At 50.1% G+C, this 15,297-nt stretch overlaps 1 protein-coding gene across 4 annotated transcripts in view; it reads left to right on the forward strand.

The window, feature by feature from the left end:
• Positions 1–214: 214 nt before the first annotated feature.
• LOC134502938 (cytosolic purine 5'-nucleotidase-like) overlaps positions 215–15,297 on the forward strand; it is a 47,964-nt gene continuing 32,881 nt past the window's right edge. For 3 of the 4 annotated variants that reach the window (XR_010068486.1, XR_010068487.1, XM_063311471.1), the window contains exons 1-5: positions 215–430; positions 8,341–8,414; positions 9,679–9,796; positions 9,925–10,020; positions 12,717–12,808. Coding sequence is in view for 2 of the 4 variants with exons in the window: in XM_063311471.1 (XP_063167541.1) it covers positions 315–430; positions 8,341–8,414; positions 9,679–9,796; positions 9,925–10,020; positions 12,717–12,808 (496 nt within the window). In the remaining 2 variants the exon portion in view is untranslated. Of the gene's footprint in view, positions 431–8,340; positions 9,400–9,447; positions 9,797–9,924; positions 10,021–12,716; positions 12,809–15,297 lie in introns of those variants that run through there. The other variant, XM_063311472.1, reaches the window with a different exon arrangement.

Genomic DNA, 15,297 nt, shown 5'->3' on the forward strand with positions numbered 1-15,297 from the left:
GCAGCCGTCTTGGAAGGGCCCGGCACGGAACAGCTTGGCCGCCTCCCTCCCCGCAGGCTCCCGCCAGCTCCGGAGCTGCGGCGGGGCTGCTTTTTCTCTGCCCACCTTCCGACTTGGCGCGGCGGGAGCGCCGCCCGGAGCTTGGCAAGGGTCAGGCCAGGACCGGGGGCGTCGGGGCGGCGGCTGGCGAAAGCCTCTGCGGGCGGGCCGGGGAGGGGCCCTCGGGCTGGGCAGGGCGAGAGCCTCTGGCCCGGGCCAGGGGAGCGCAGCGGCAGCCGCAGCAGAGTCTGCTCGTTGTCGCCAGCGCCGCGAAGATGGGCAGCGTCGCGCCCGAGGCCCCCCTGGCCGCGGAGTCCCCCTCCCCGCCGGCGCCCAAGGCCCCGGGCGTCCCCGAGCCCCGCGGCCCCATCAAGCGGGACTGCCACCACCGGTAAGGGCGGCGGGAGCGCTGGCGGGCAGGGTCGGTCGGTCGGTCGGTCGGAGGGGCGCTCGGCGTGGAGGGCGCGGACGAAGGCACAGGCCGGGAGGGCGGCCGGGCGCGGGCGGCGGCTGCGCTGGCCGAGGGTTCGTCCTCGCTCGCTCCTTAGCCGGCAGCCGCAGCCCTCGCGCTTTCCGCGCGGCGGCGGCACAAACTGTGAAAGCGCGCCTGCTTTCCCCCGATTTCTGATGGGCAGTTCTGTTCAGGTAGCGAGCCAGGTGCTGGATGTTATTGTCCCCAAGCAGACTGTTTCTGAGGTCCAGTTCTGGATGCCACCTTGGTTTATTGAGGGAGATGAAGTGCAGAAACAACACCTGGAGCACCTCTGGAGGAAGTCTTAAGTGGATCTGACCGAGCATGGGTACATGCCCATGTTTGGGTCGACACTGTGGTGATAAGGGAGGTACAGTATGCCTACCTCTCCCTTACTGCATTGGATGACTGCCATCCACCAGCCTTATACAAGTGGACAGGATATGTGACCTTTTGGGTCTGGGAAATTGTTAATGCCTCATTGCAGGAGGGGGAGCTTCTGGCAGCCTTGAAAGAGGCTGTGGTGCAACCTCTCCTGAAGATGCATCCAGGGACCCAATTGTGTTAGAGATCTACTAACTAGTCTCCAACCTTTCCTTTTTAGAGAAGATTGTTGAGATGGTGGTGAATCAGTTTCAATAGCACCCTATCTGGACCCTTTTCATATAGAGGTCAGGCATGTTTTGGAGTGGTATTGCTCTCCTGGATGACCTACTTTGTGACCTGGATGGGGAAGTGCACTTCTCCTGGTCTTATTAGACCTTTTGGACTGTCTGTGAGGGTTGGGGTAGTAAATATTGTACTGGACAGTTCTAATGTGCGTTGGTGGGGGAAGAGAGGTTAGCCTGTTGGTCCCTTACTTGTGGGTTGCCACAGGGGTTGGTCCTATCTCCCCTGCTTTTTGACATCTGTATGAAGCTGCTGGGAGAGGTCATCCAGTGGTATCATCAATGTGTTGGGAACACTCAGTTGTACATCACCAATGAACTGTGAGGGAGATGTTTATTTATTAAATTTATTAAACAAAGGTATAAGGCCACCCAGGGACGCGGTGGCGCTGCGGGTTAAACCGCTGAGCTGTCGATCGGAAGGTCGGCGGTTCGAAACCGTGCGGCGGGGTGAGCTCCCGCTGTTAATCCCAGCTCCTGCTCACCTAGCAGTTCGAAAACATGCAAATGTGAGTAGATCAATAGGTACCACTTCGGCGGGAAGGTAACGGCGTTCCGAGTCGTCATGCTGGCCACATGACCCGGAAGTGTCTCCGGACAACGCCGGCTCCAAGGCTTTGAAACGGAGATGAGCACCGCCCCCTAGAGTCGGACACGACTGGACTTTACGTCAAGGGAAACCTTTACCTTTACCTTTATAAGGCCACCCAACTCACACATGGTGACACCCTTTTGTAGTTCCTGGAGATTGTCAGGCTCTGGATGGGTTTGGATTGAAGTTGAACCCTGGCAAGGTGGAGTTGCTGTTGATACATTAAGCTCCTTTGTCATTGCACCACACATCAGGGAGTAGGTTCATAACTTGTGTGCTTCTGATTAATAGCTTCTGTTGGCTCATCAGGTGGAAGTTATGGCCAATGCTTTGGCTGGTGTGCCAGTTGCAGCCTTACCTGGGGCAGGAGGATCTGGCTACAGTAACTCATGCCCTTATAACCACCGAGTTAGACTACTGTACCGTGTCGACTGTTGGCAGATGCTGGGAAAGCCTTTAGCCCAGGAGAGGTCAAAAAAGTCACACACCAAGCATTTCTATAAAAATAATTTATTTACAGAGAGCAAAAACAAAAGCAAAACACATTTAAAGGACTTAGCTCCCCTTTGGAGCAAGCCTTGCTTGCCTACATTGCCGGCAGAGAGAAAAAAAGGAAGTAAGAACAAGTCCGGGCAGGTTTCCTCCCCCCAGGCTATTTTGCATGAAGCACGTGAGAGGAGACAATCTAATACAACCTTTTAACCCGGCCAAAATGATTAGGCACAATAGCAGTCTTAATCGTTAGTAGGAAAAACTCAACATGGACTACATAGGAGTTGTTTTAAAAGAGTATTTGGAAACCATGATTGGTCCAAAATATAGTGGCCCACATCTTCTTGGGCTCCTGTGTGCAACAGGAGCACACAATAGTAGTTTTGTGGATCCTGCTTGGTTGCCGACTGGTTTCCAGGTCCAATTCAAGGTGCTGGTGTTGACCTACAGTAGTTCTAGTCCCGCCTTAGGCATGAAAGCCGGCGGGGTGACCTTGGGCCCATCCCTCTCTCTCAGCCCAGCCCACCTCACAGGGTTGTTGTTGTGGGGAAAATAGGAGGAAGGAGCATTAGGTAAGTTCGCCGCCTTGAGTTATTTATAAAAAATAATTAAGGCAGGATAAAAATAAATAAATATCGGCATGACTGATTAAATCTACCAGGGAGAAACTTGCAAATCATGCACTTTTGGGAGGTTAAGGTGGCTGGCAAGGCAAAGCTGCTTCTCCGTATCAGTGCCAACGTGGAACAGCCCCCTTTTCCTCAGGGAGATCAGACCAGCTCCCTTTTTGCTCATTTTTCAGAAGCTCTGGAGACCAAATTGTGTTGGAAGGCTTTCCCCTGATGTGAATGTTGCTATCTTTATTTTTATTTATTTTATTTGTAGCTTAACTTGTATTTTTTAATTTTTATTGTTTTTGTAGTTGCATTATTCCTACTGTGGATGTTTTAATCAGTCTCTGTTCACCAAGCGCCTCTATTGATTGTGGTGGTATAGAAGTATGTTTAATAAATAAATACAATAAATAATTGTGGGTTTGTGTGCGGAAGAGTCATAACAGGCTTGAAAGAAATGGGGGTCAGTTGCGGCTCCTGACCGCAGCTGTTCTCCCCACCATGCGTTGAAACACTGCGGTGCCCACGATACCCTAGGAGAAAGATCAGATCCAAGGACCAGCAGTGGCCAAACCCCACCTCACTGGTTCCTTTATCGCTATCGGGGTTGCATCCCCACTCTTTGTCCCACCGGGCAATAAAGAAGCAGGATGGCTGGGAGAAGGGCGTGTCAAAGGTGTCCCACAGAAGATGCTGGCGGGGCTGGTGTGAATGAAGAGCGTCTTCGGCCATTGCTGGGCCCCTTTGGTGAAGGAGCAGCAGGTGCCAAACAGAAGCCCAAAGCAACGGGAACAGCCCCAGCCGCCTCTGCCTCAGAAAAGGACCTGGTCCAGTGTCTTTTCTGTAGACTGACAGAGGCCTGAGGAAATAAGTAAATGAATAAATAAAATTTACCAGCATTTGGGAACTTGGTAGCTCATTCATTGCCTTTCCTGACTCTACTCGCCTCTCATTGGCATGACCGGCATTGGCAGTTTTATTCTTCCTTGGCCGCTTGCCCCCTCTGCTCTGTGGCCTCTAATGGCAGTGAATTCCTTGAACCTCTCATTATCTGAAGATAAATTACTTGTTCTACCAATTCAGTGACTGCTTTCCAATGCTTATGCCAGGATGTAAGATGCCTCCATCACAGAAACAGCCTTTAAGTGGGTTTCTGTTTCCCCACTCCCAGTCATGTGGATTCCTTATCTGAGTATGATTATTTCTGTTTGTGAAAATCTCCATTGACCAAAGTCATAATAGGTATTGGAGGTCAATATCTATTGGCCTTTTCTGGTGACAGCCTTGGTATATGGAAAATTGCGATTTAGAATGTGAATGGTAAAGAGTGAGAATTGACGTAATAAAAGAAAGGAAGAAAATAGACATGCAGTGTATTAGAAATTAAAATAAAGAAAAGGATGTATGAGCGAAATCAGTCTGGTGGTACGGAGTGGAGTTGAATACATACAAGGGAGTGCAGGTGTGGCCTAAAGGGTGTGTCAGAATGTCCGGATTGTTATCGTCTAGCTGTGGTGGGCACGTAGGAACAGAGAATCCATTGGTTAGTAATAGTTGCATGTTACGCTCCAGTGAATGGTGGTAATGGAAGAACCAGATGTTATTTTGGAAATGACATGAGGGATTGATAGGAATAAAAGAATAGAAGAATGATTGGACCATTAGGGGGCCCAAGAATAAATGAGAAGGGAGACTACGGTGACTCTATGGAGCAGGTTCAAAACAGGGTTGTTTGCTTCAGGTATGTGATTTAAGCATTACTCCATTCCTATATGGCAGAAGAATGAATATAAATCTAAGAGCGTGTTTGAAATGAAAGGAGCAGATAATTAGTGCAGGAAAGAAGGCACATAAGAGGTTCTGAATGTGAGAGAGGTCATTTTTGGTAGAGTCATAATTGGATTTTGGGGCAGGTGGACATGGGAAAAAAAAGAGCAAAGTGCAAGAAATTAAAGTAGAATGACTGCAGGAGGAGAAAGTTTGAGTCCTACAGGAAAAATATAAGAAAGAAGATGTGGAAGCTGCTTGGAGCCAAATGAAAAAGTTGTTACTGAGAGCCACAGAAGTGGTAGGTGTTGTGATAGTGGGAAGGATGAAAAAACAGACGTTCAGTGAGGCAGAATGATAAAGTGAAACGGGCTGTGGATGAGAAATAGAATGCACTGCTGTAAAAATGAGGATAAGAGGAAATATTGTATAAAATATACACAGAGAAAGAGAGACTTGCAAAGAATGTAGACAAAGAGCAAGGAATGATTGAAATTAAAACAGGCAGATGAAATGCAGAGAAATACAAAAATAAACTGAATACAGTGGGAATGGGCTACTTAAGAAGTGGCTGTGGTAAAACAAGAGAACGTACAGTATAAGGCCAAGAATGAACAGGTGGTCTGAGACAGCTTCCCACGACCTGCACAGCAGGAGTTGAGCGTTTCTCCCTCGGTCGTGGGACTCTGAACACATTTAGTAGTCGTGTGGAAAAGAAAATCAGAAAATTAAGGCGGCGGAGGGGCGTGAGACAGTGGAATATTCCACAACTGGGTTTGAACATACTCGGAGCTAAGGAAACATTTCAACATTATTACAGGTTCTGCTAGGAAACGTAAGAATAGTTGATTCTGGAAGCAGCACTGCCAACGTGGATGTTGTTATCAGGCTTCGGTTTGTTTGCCCTTTCTGAAAGTCCGCTCTGGCCCTGGCCAAGGCCTTCCCTCTCCTGCTGCACCGACCGACCGACCGTGCTGGTTGCAGCACAGCCCCTCCAGCACGCCCCCGTGGCAGCCTTTGCGGCAGAGGCCTTGACCCAGGGAGGGGAGGGACACTCCCATGGAGTTCGGGGGGGGGGGTGCTGGTTGGTTGGAGCAGCTGCGTGAGCATGGGAAGTGCTGGCGGGCAGTTTTCACTATGGACCTTCACATGAAGCAACATCCTGTTACAAAGGATTTCAGGCAGTGATGAAATGCTCTGACGCACAGCCTGAAGTCAAGGCCTCTTACGGGGCCTTCCCAGGTCTCTTAGCAGAGGCCTCTCCTGGAGGTGGGTAGATTGCTGGAAGAGGTCGTGTGCCCATGGGCAGGGCAAGCTGCTGCTCCAATGGCGCCAGTAAGCAGTCCTCCTAGCGGTTAGAAGTGGAGTAGCTCAATCAAGAACTCTCCGAAGGGAGCCGAGACGGGCCTGGAACCTGTGGTGGTGGGAGCAGGCTCCGTGAGTGGGTGTGATCAAAGCCACCTTTGGCAGAGTGGGGAATGGCTCCAGGGAATGTCCTTGCAGGGCGGTGCTGAGAATGATTGGCTGCACAGCGATCCGGAGCAAGGTTAGGGGTTGTTGAGGCTACTGCATGGAAAGCAGCCAATTCCTAGTGGGGAGCTTGGCCAGAGGAAGTTCATTCAAGGCAGTTTCTGTCTTCTCCCATGCGATGCAGTTGGCAGAGCATTCAAGCTGGCAGTTGGAAACCCAAAGGCAAGACACACACGAGAACAGACAGACCCTTGGAAGGAAGCCCCCAGGCTCAGGAGAAAAGCAGCCTGTGGGCTGTGCAAGAAAGACCATGACGCCCAGCTCGGAAAGCCTCCACACCAAGGACCTTCCTGCTGGGGGCTTGGGCAGTTAGGAGGCCAGCCTGGACTGGAGTTTGTTGGGGCTTAGGCTGCTGAGGCTTCTGCTCCAGGTGGCGTCATGTGGCTTCTGCCTCTGGATCTCTGGAATTGCTACTGATGGCCAGGAGACATGATGGCTATGTCTGGCCAGTTGCAGGCTGTGTGGGTCAGGATATGTTGCAAATCCTTGGCCCTTCTCTTTTTTCTCTCTCTAGCCGTATGTGCATTGGGAATGGCAGCTCCATTACCACAAAAGTGGATTCTTGAATTCCTAGCCAAACTAGGAATAGTACTTTATAGGTTTTATTTTTAGAGGGTGGGGGAGCCACAAAATGCTCAAAGCTAGCGATTGCTTGCTGACAACAGATATGAGAAGGTGGGGGGAAGGTATCCAGAAATAAAACCCTTGCAAAACATCTTAGATGAACATGGGTCTGCATTATCACCACTGAGAGCAAAGAGAGGCCATGTTTTTGTCCCAAAGGATGGTGGGTCACAGTGTTTGGAACAGCTCTCACTTAGTTTAACGGGCTTTATCCATTTGCATCCGCAAACCCCGACATGGAGGCAAAAATCTGAATTGGCTAATTTCGGTTGGATCTGCTTGGTGATGAACTTATATACGGACTATGGAGCCATTTTGATACCAGGACACTAATACTGTTCTACCTCTCTCTGATTCTGGGGTTAACTGGAGAGCCAGTTTGGTCTAGAGATTAAGGTACCAGGCTAGAAACCAGGAGACTGAGAGTTCTAGTCCTGCCTTAGGCCTGAAAGCCGGCTGGGTGACCTTGGGCCAGTCCCTCTCTCTCAGCCCAACTCACCTCGCAGGGTTGTTGTTGTGGGGAAAATAGGAGGAGGAAGGAGTATTAGGCATGTTAACCGCCTTGAGTTATTTATAAAAATAATAAAGATGGGATAGAAAATAAATAAAAATAATACAATTAAAGCCTTCCACAAGGCGGGGAGGAGAACAACTGGAGGAGAGGTGAGGAACCAGCAACTGCAAGCCAGGTGCACCCCCAGGACCCTCCCTCACCCCTCCTCCGCCAGGAGCTAGGGCTTTCAAAATGACTCAATGCCACGTGTAGTTTTGTAACTGGGAACAGAAAGGATAATTGTCCTTGTTTGCAACCAGGTTCCTGAGCAACACTTTGAACAGTAACTTGTCTTTTAAGAAAGATTAATTTGTGTGAGTATGTTTATTGTACTTAGTGCTGAATTTGCACAATTCACTGGACTTGATTAGTTAAAAGCTTAGTTGCCCAGCAGGTTAAATATGGTTAGCTTTAACCTTGGTTGCATTTTTCAGGGCTTAATGTGTTGTGCAAACCATTTGATTATTTTATGGTTCAGTGTATTCAGCAAAAGGATTAATTCACTCACCAGATTTTGGTAGGTAAATAGCCCAGAAGAAGGAGGGTGATCTGGCAATTCCAAAAAAGAAATCAGGAGGTAGAAGCCTTCTGAGATCCTTTGAAGTGGAGTTTCTGACTATAAAAGTTCATAAGGAAAGTGATCCTTGAAGAGGAATTTCCAAAACATACAGGAGAGTTAAATTGTTCCTGTTTGAAAAAAGGGAAAGGAGATCTAGGGAAAGTTTAAAGGATTCTGGCAAAGTTCCAGGTCCGAGGGGAGGAAGGCTGGGCATTACACCATTTCTGAATGCCCCAGGTTGAGTATTTGTGTTGCCCATTTCAACTGAAAGGTTCAGCGGGACTCCTTTTTCTGAGATTGCTAGATTCTTTCCAGGCCACCTGACATATCCAGGCAAATGTCGGTGCTGACCTTAAAGGGTGTCAGACTCTGGTAGTAGCCAGACTGATCCATGGCAGCCCATCACCTTGATGTCCCATCTCCTTTCCAGGATCTTTGTGAACCGGAGCTTGGCACTGGAGAAGATAAAATGCTTTGGTTTTGATATGGACTATACCCTTGCAAGTAAGAGGCCTTGAATGTTGAGCCTGTGGAGTGCATGGTGTTGCGAGGGAGGTGGGCGATAACCAGCTGCAGCTTTTCAGGTATTTGGGGCACTTTTCTGCTGAAAAGCTGCGTGACTGATACAGACTGATGCATCCCTTGTGGTCTGGGTCTCTTTGTCCGTTGATAAATTGCAGATACTTCTCCTGATTTGGCCTGTTGGGGGCCTGTGTATTTATGGGATAAGAACAGAAGGCCTGGGTCTGGAGCTAATTCAGGGCCCCCAGGCTTTGGGGGCTGGCAGGCACACTTAGAATTTTGAGGTGTGGGCCTCTGCAAAATAGCTCGGGAGGGGGGTTGCTCATTCACAAATAAGTGACATGGAGGACACACCTAGTGGACCGAAATGCTACCTGCACCCCCCTCCAGAAAGTGGCTCACTTTTGTCCTTTGCTTCCCCCCACCCCATGTCCAGAATCACCAGCCTCCTCTCTCTCAGTCAGTCATGGCTGCCTTAACCCACAGTTTATTTTTTTTATCCTGCCTTTATTATTTTTATAAATAACTCAAGGCGGCGAACATGACTAATACTCCTTCCCCATAACAACAGCCCTGTGAGAGGAGCTGGGCTGAGAGAGAGTAACCGGCCCAAAGTCACCCAGCCGGCTTTTATGCCTAAGGCAGGACTAGAACTCTCAGTCTCCTGGATTCTAGCCTGGTGCCTTTTCCACTAGACCAACTGGCTCTGTTAACAAAATTTATTATATTGATTGATTGACCAGTTCAACAAGGGACTTAGTGAGCTGTATACACTTCCAGTAAAAATAAAATGTATTTTATGTGATGTGAAAATCCATCCAGGAAACCTGTAAAGATGCATTCTCCTTGCTGCAGGATAGGAAATCAGGCTAAGAAAACTCAGCCCACCGGCCATGATGGCTAAATGGGATTTTTTTTATTCAGGAAATTGCTGGGACCAAGAGCGGTCCTTGCAGGCTGTTTTCATGTCATTCTGGCCGAGTTTCATGAGGCATGCTCATGCTATGAGCATGAGGTTGCTTGTGCTATGCTGTGCTCATGACCAGATGTCCATTTTGCTGATGGATTTCAATTTTTGTGCTCTTTTGGAGCCCGCTTTTTGGTTTTGAGACGACCATGCAGGCAAGCACCAAGAGCAAAGCTCGCACAGAAAATGTTGGTCTTTTGCACCTTCTGCGTGTCCTTTGGATTTGGTGACACAAAGATGCACCAGGAATGGGAGGGGCTCTGCTCTTTTTCACTGCAGTGTACAAATCTCCGGACTACGAAGAACTGGCCTTTGAGCTGCTGCTGGAGCGGCTGGTGTCTGTTGGGTACCCTCATGAAGTCCTGGAGTATAAATACGATCCTGCCTTCCCTACCAGGTAATGAAAGAGCCAGCTGCTTTGTCCTTCCAGAATTGGAAGCTCAGCTGCTGTCGGAGACTTTGATGCTGGGCATGAACTGCAGGGGGCAGCCGGCCAGTGATCTTCCCCTTCCTTCTGTTCTCCAGGGGCCTGATCTTTGACGCCCAGTACGGGAACTTGCTGAAGGTGGATTCCCGCGGCAACCTGTTGGTGTGTGCGCACGGCTTCCGCTTCCTCAAGGGGTATGTTCCCCGCCCCTCCCTTTGTAGCTGTGGGATTCATCTTCTGCTCCTCTCCTGAGACGACCTGTACAAAACAATCTACCTCAGCCCCATCCTTTCCTGAAGGAAGTCCCTTGGTGCAGGGGACCAAGGGCGGCTGATGGCTCACCTCCCTCCCTGTGATCTCTTCCAAAGGGGCCAGTTGACCTTCTTGGAGGAACTCCTGTGAGCCGTTGGCCCCTGCTGGATGCTGGAAGACACTTCACGGGTTAAAACAGGGGCCTTATATCCTCACAGGGGCCCCTGAGACAGACCTTTACTTGACCTGGATTTAGGAGCCATGTGTTCATGACCTGGTTAGCCACTACTACTTCATTGTCAGAAGTCAAGTACAGATAGTGAGTGATGGTGGAAAGGGAAGAAATTGAGAGGGGAGGAGCCTCCCACCCCTACCCCTGGCTCAGCTGTGAGACAGGCTTCAGAACAGGCGTTCCTCTGCATTGTTACTCTGCTTGCACTTTTTTGGTTTTTTGGCAGATTGCAATTTTTGGTTCCAAAGTTCTGCACGGTCCATTTTTAGTTTGGTAGCAGAAACCTTCAGATATTTCCAAAGTCCTTGGTTGGGCAATGTCTTTTTTAGAATCAGCCTAATACAAATATTACCTAATTACAGATTTCAGTTTTTCCCTCATGGTTTGGTAGTTGTAATTGGTTCAAATATTTCAAGATATTTCCCTAGTATAAATCTGTTGTGTCACAAGGCTGGACGGTTGGGCACTTCAGGCCATCAGCTTCTTTCCCCTGAAGGGTGAGGCAGACTTGGCTTGGACACACCTGGGAACAGTCATCTGACATGGTCGGCATTTGAGTCAATTCCTTGCCCCTTGGCCCACCTCATGCTGGGTCCTGAGCCCGGTGCTCTGTCCAGTGTGTATGGATTGCAAGCAGGCGCTGAATGCAGCCAAGCAGGGCACCCGCTCTCTCTCCCTAAGCAAGCAGCCCTGCTCTGTCCCCATATCAACAGACTTCCGGTGTTAGAGGGTAACCCCCTGCTCGGAAGGCTCCTTAAGAGATCTTCAAAATAAAAGGAAGATGAACGTGTCAGTATAACATCTATTCAGTGACAATGGCACACTGAGGCAGCAGAGAAAAGGCAGAGCTAACTCAATTCCTTTTGTGGACAGTCTTATCTAAGAAAAAAAGGGAGTTCCCTCAGGAAACTGTGAGAAACAGGATAAGGAGGACTGAAGCCTGAGGCTGAAAGAGACTATCTGTTTACTTCAAATGAGTATCAGTCTCCGAGGCCAGAGGAATTTTGTCCTGGAGAACTGAAGACACTTGCTGATGGCCTGGGTAAAACTGCCCTATTTAACCTTGGCAAAACCCATTTTCATGAGTCCTTGAGAGGTGCAACTCATTGCATAGCACAGATCCTTGTTTAGATAACTGTCTCAGAAACAGTACCTTCCCTGTTGATCCCATTTGTGTCAGAATTAGGCTGAGATACCCTGACAATATCCTCACCCCCCTAAGTCCAGATTAGCTACCGACAGTCCTGAAAACAGAACTCAGTTGTCCCGCAGAACTTCCTGCAAGCAGGCATCAGGAGTCCCCTGAGAGCATGCCCCTTCTCCTGTGAAAATGCTACTGCCGAGGGCTATAAGCGTATCTTTTGCAGAAGGCCCAAGTGTGACGCCCCAAGTCTGGCTGGTGCAGGGATTCTCGCCCTCTTCTGACCAGCAGGTAGCAGGAGTGCTTCTTGTGCTTCATTAGGGCCGGCTCAACTGAGGTTATGGAGCTCTTCTGGAGCGCCCCACCTTTCTGCCTGTCCAACTCAAGGCAAATCAGATACGGAAGCTGAAAGGGGAGATTTCGCACTCCACGTGAATAAACGAGTTTGAGTAATTTTTCTCAGGAAAAGGCTAGGTATTAGGATTGTGTTATTATTTTTTTCTAAAGCAAAGTGTGGAGGGCATAGCCAAACTTTCTAAGTGGATGGGTCATTCTCGGGAGAGAATATTTTTTCCACCGTAGAATGTGGATGGCCAAGAGATTCAGAATGGAGGGAAGAAGCCCTCCCCAGGGCACCAGGCGGATGAGTGGAGTCAGGGTCGGGCAGATTCAGGGGAGAAGCGTGTAGCAGAGGTAGCTGCTTTTGAAGTCCGAGGCCACAGCCCTCACCTTGGGATTCCCGGAGGTTCTCCGTCCCTTTCTGCTCTTTGGGCCACATTGCAGCCCCTCTTCCCTGCCACTCCTGTGGGCTTCTTCAAGGCCCGCAGCCGAGGGAGGCACTGGGCCCAACGGGGGTGCAGCCAGCCAGGGGCGGAAAGGGAGGGGGGCACTGTCCCCTCCTAGCTATTCCAAGGCCTCTGCAGATTTCCAGAGATGTTGAGTCGCTCCCTGCCCGGGTGGTGTACCTCTGCCTCCTTCCATCTCCAGCGGCCAGAAACCCAGCCCGGAGGTCGGGAGCACAGGCCCCCGGGTCCCTGCCGAGGAACCGGACCTAGCAAAGACACAGCGGCCTGTGTGTGGAGCAGCGACCCCCATGAGAGAACATGTCCCAAGGGAGCTGGGAAGAGGTTTGCTGGACGGTCAGGAGGCCCTTTTACACATTCAGCAGAACTGGGGGCTTGGGACACAAATCCTTAGTAATGTGGGCCTTCCCTACAACTACATCCCCATCCCATTTACGACTTGTTCTGTTTTTCTATTTCTAGGAGCGAAATCTGGAATTATTACCCAAACAAATTCATTCAGAGGGACGACACCAAACGTTTTCATATTCTAAACACTTTGTTTAATTTGACAGGTACTGGCAAAGGGGGAGTTGGGGAAGAGGGAAGAAGGGTCAGCCTCATGTCAGGGCACTGCCTGTCGCCAAGGATGGCACAATCCGGCTGTTCCTTGGCTGGGAGGGATGCCTGGCATGGCCCTGTATTGGCTTCTCTGAAAGTGCGGGAGCCTGGAAGTGGCTAGCCGCGGGCCTCGCTTTTGGGGCGGTTCTTCTCAGCAGAATTCGCCACTCGTGAGGAATGTGGCAGGGGCTTTGGAGATGGTCCCCTCTTTGCAAATGATGAAGTGGCCTGTAGTCTCCCAAGGTGAAGCTGCCACAAAACACTTTGTGGAAATTGGCAAAGGGATTTAAAGAAAGCCAAGTCTGACATAGATAAGAATCCTGAACTAACACACCATAATTTCCCGATTGAAACTTGGTGACAGATTCCAGTTTTCTCTTTCCCAATGGCTAACGTTATTTTGTGTAACAGAAGACATATGAGCCAGGGCGGGTTGGCAGTTAGATGGTTTTTGACTTCCCAGGCTAGGGCTGGGGAAGAGGGACTGACTGGCCCAAAGTCCACCAGGGAGCTTTAATGCCAAAGGCAGGAGTAGAACCCAGATCTCCCTGCCCCTAGTACAGCACGTTCCCTGCTAGATCACACTGGCTCTCATAGCTCTATTCGTAGGTACACACAAAAACGGGGTGGGGGGGGAGAGAGAGACATGCCTGCCTTGGCTGGTATGGCAGCTGGGGGCGGAGGGTTGGAGGAGAGGAGCAGATCCATCTGAGTCTGCAGTGGGGGGTGCTGCTGCTGCTGCTGCTGCTGCTAGGGTAAGCATATCGCTGGTTGCTTGCCCAGACTGTATATTGATTGGTTTGCTTGCTGAGGTTCTGGTGTCTGTGTGTGCGTGCATTCTGTACATGCTCTTGCGCCTGCTGATGTGGACCTTTCAGGGTGTATTTTAAAAGGCGAAATGAGCTGTAAGTGGTGACGTGCTATTCATGCAGTTAAGCAGCAACAGCCATCCCTGTGCAGTGCTTGGGAACATTTAAGGAAACTTAATAGCATAGCAATGGATGGCATATGCAAAGATGGGAGGGTTGTGAACTCACTGTAAAGTATAGAACCTAAGAGGACAAATGAAGAGTAGCTGTTCCTTGCTGGCCCCAGGGTAAAAACGAAAATTGTGCCAGCAAGAAACATCAGGCTCTTTGTTGGGGGGGTGGGGGGAGTTCAGTTTGTTTAAACAATCATCCCTGTTACCAATCTTTCTGCAAGCTGGTTAGCAGTCAGCATGGACTACTCTGCCTACCCTTGTGGCCTGGAATGCGAACAAGGGGGCAAAGTGCCCATGCCAAGTTCCTATGGTTTCCTACAGCTGGTATGCTCAACACGCGTCTGGCTTTCTCTCCTCACAATGCGGCCTCTCCCAGCATTCCAAGCGGGTGCGCTGTTCTGAACTCAAAACAAAACACAAAATTTGATGGAGGAACTTCCCCCAGAGAGGCAGGCTCACCTGCCACTCCTCCTTCCTGGGCCGGAGCTGGAACGTCCAAAGGGAGGATCAAGGGAGAGCGCTCGGGAGCACGTGCAGAGTGTCCCCCTTGCTCCAACAACAACAACAACCTGGAACCCTGAGCTGCTCTGCTACCCTGGAGCTCCCTCCGATGGGCTACTGAAATGGGTGACTGGCTTCTCTGCATAGGATCGACAAGAAAGGGGGGGAACTGCTGAAAAGTTTATTTTCACGTACGGTAGTATTCTTTGTGTAGGGGGCGTGGTGGCTCAGTGGTTAAGATGTCGACCGGAAGGTCGCAAGTTTGGTGGTTTGAGACCTGAGTGCCACACAGTGGAGTGAGCCCCCGCACTCACCCCTGCTCTTGCCAGCCTAGCAATTCGAAAGCATGCAAATGCGAGTAGATAAATAGATACTGCTTTGGCAGGAAGGTAACAGCGTTCCATGACTGTCATGCTGGCCACATGACGCGGAAGGGTCTTCAGACAACACTGGCTCTTTGGCCATGAAACGGACCTAGTGTGTCATTAGACATAGCTCAACGGGAATCTTTACCTTTTGTGTAGTGGGGGGGCCACATTTTCTTTCGAAAGCATTTTGTGATTATTTTAAACATTTTTTTCCTGTGACTTACTTTTGCTGGGTTCATATAACATACAGGTAGTCCTCGACTTACAACCATTCATTCAGTGACTGTTCAATGTTATGGCAACTCTGAACAAAGGGACTTGCAACCAGTCCCTGAAGTTATGGCCATTGCAGCACCCCCGCCATCAAGTTATCAGAATTTGGGCGCTTGGCAGCCTGCCCACTCTTACAGCGACGGGGGCTTCAGCCCCCCCGCCTATCTCCCCCCTACCTATGCCCTTTTGGCTCCCTGCGCTCTGCAGCCCCTGCCGCCCCAGCTGACCTTCTCCGTCCTCTTGCTCCCACTGCTGACCAAGCGGGCTCGGCCTGGCCCTTCGCAAGGCAGCTGCTGGCCACACGAGGCTTTCTTCCCCA

Source organism: Candoia aspera, chromosome 9 (genome assembly GCF_035149785.1).
Source record: "Candoia aspera isolate rCanAsp1 chromosome 9, rCanAsp1.hap2, whole genome shotgun sequence".
Lineage (NCBI taxonomy): Eukaryota > Metazoa > Chordata > Lepidosauria > Squamata > Boidae > Candoia > Candoia aspera.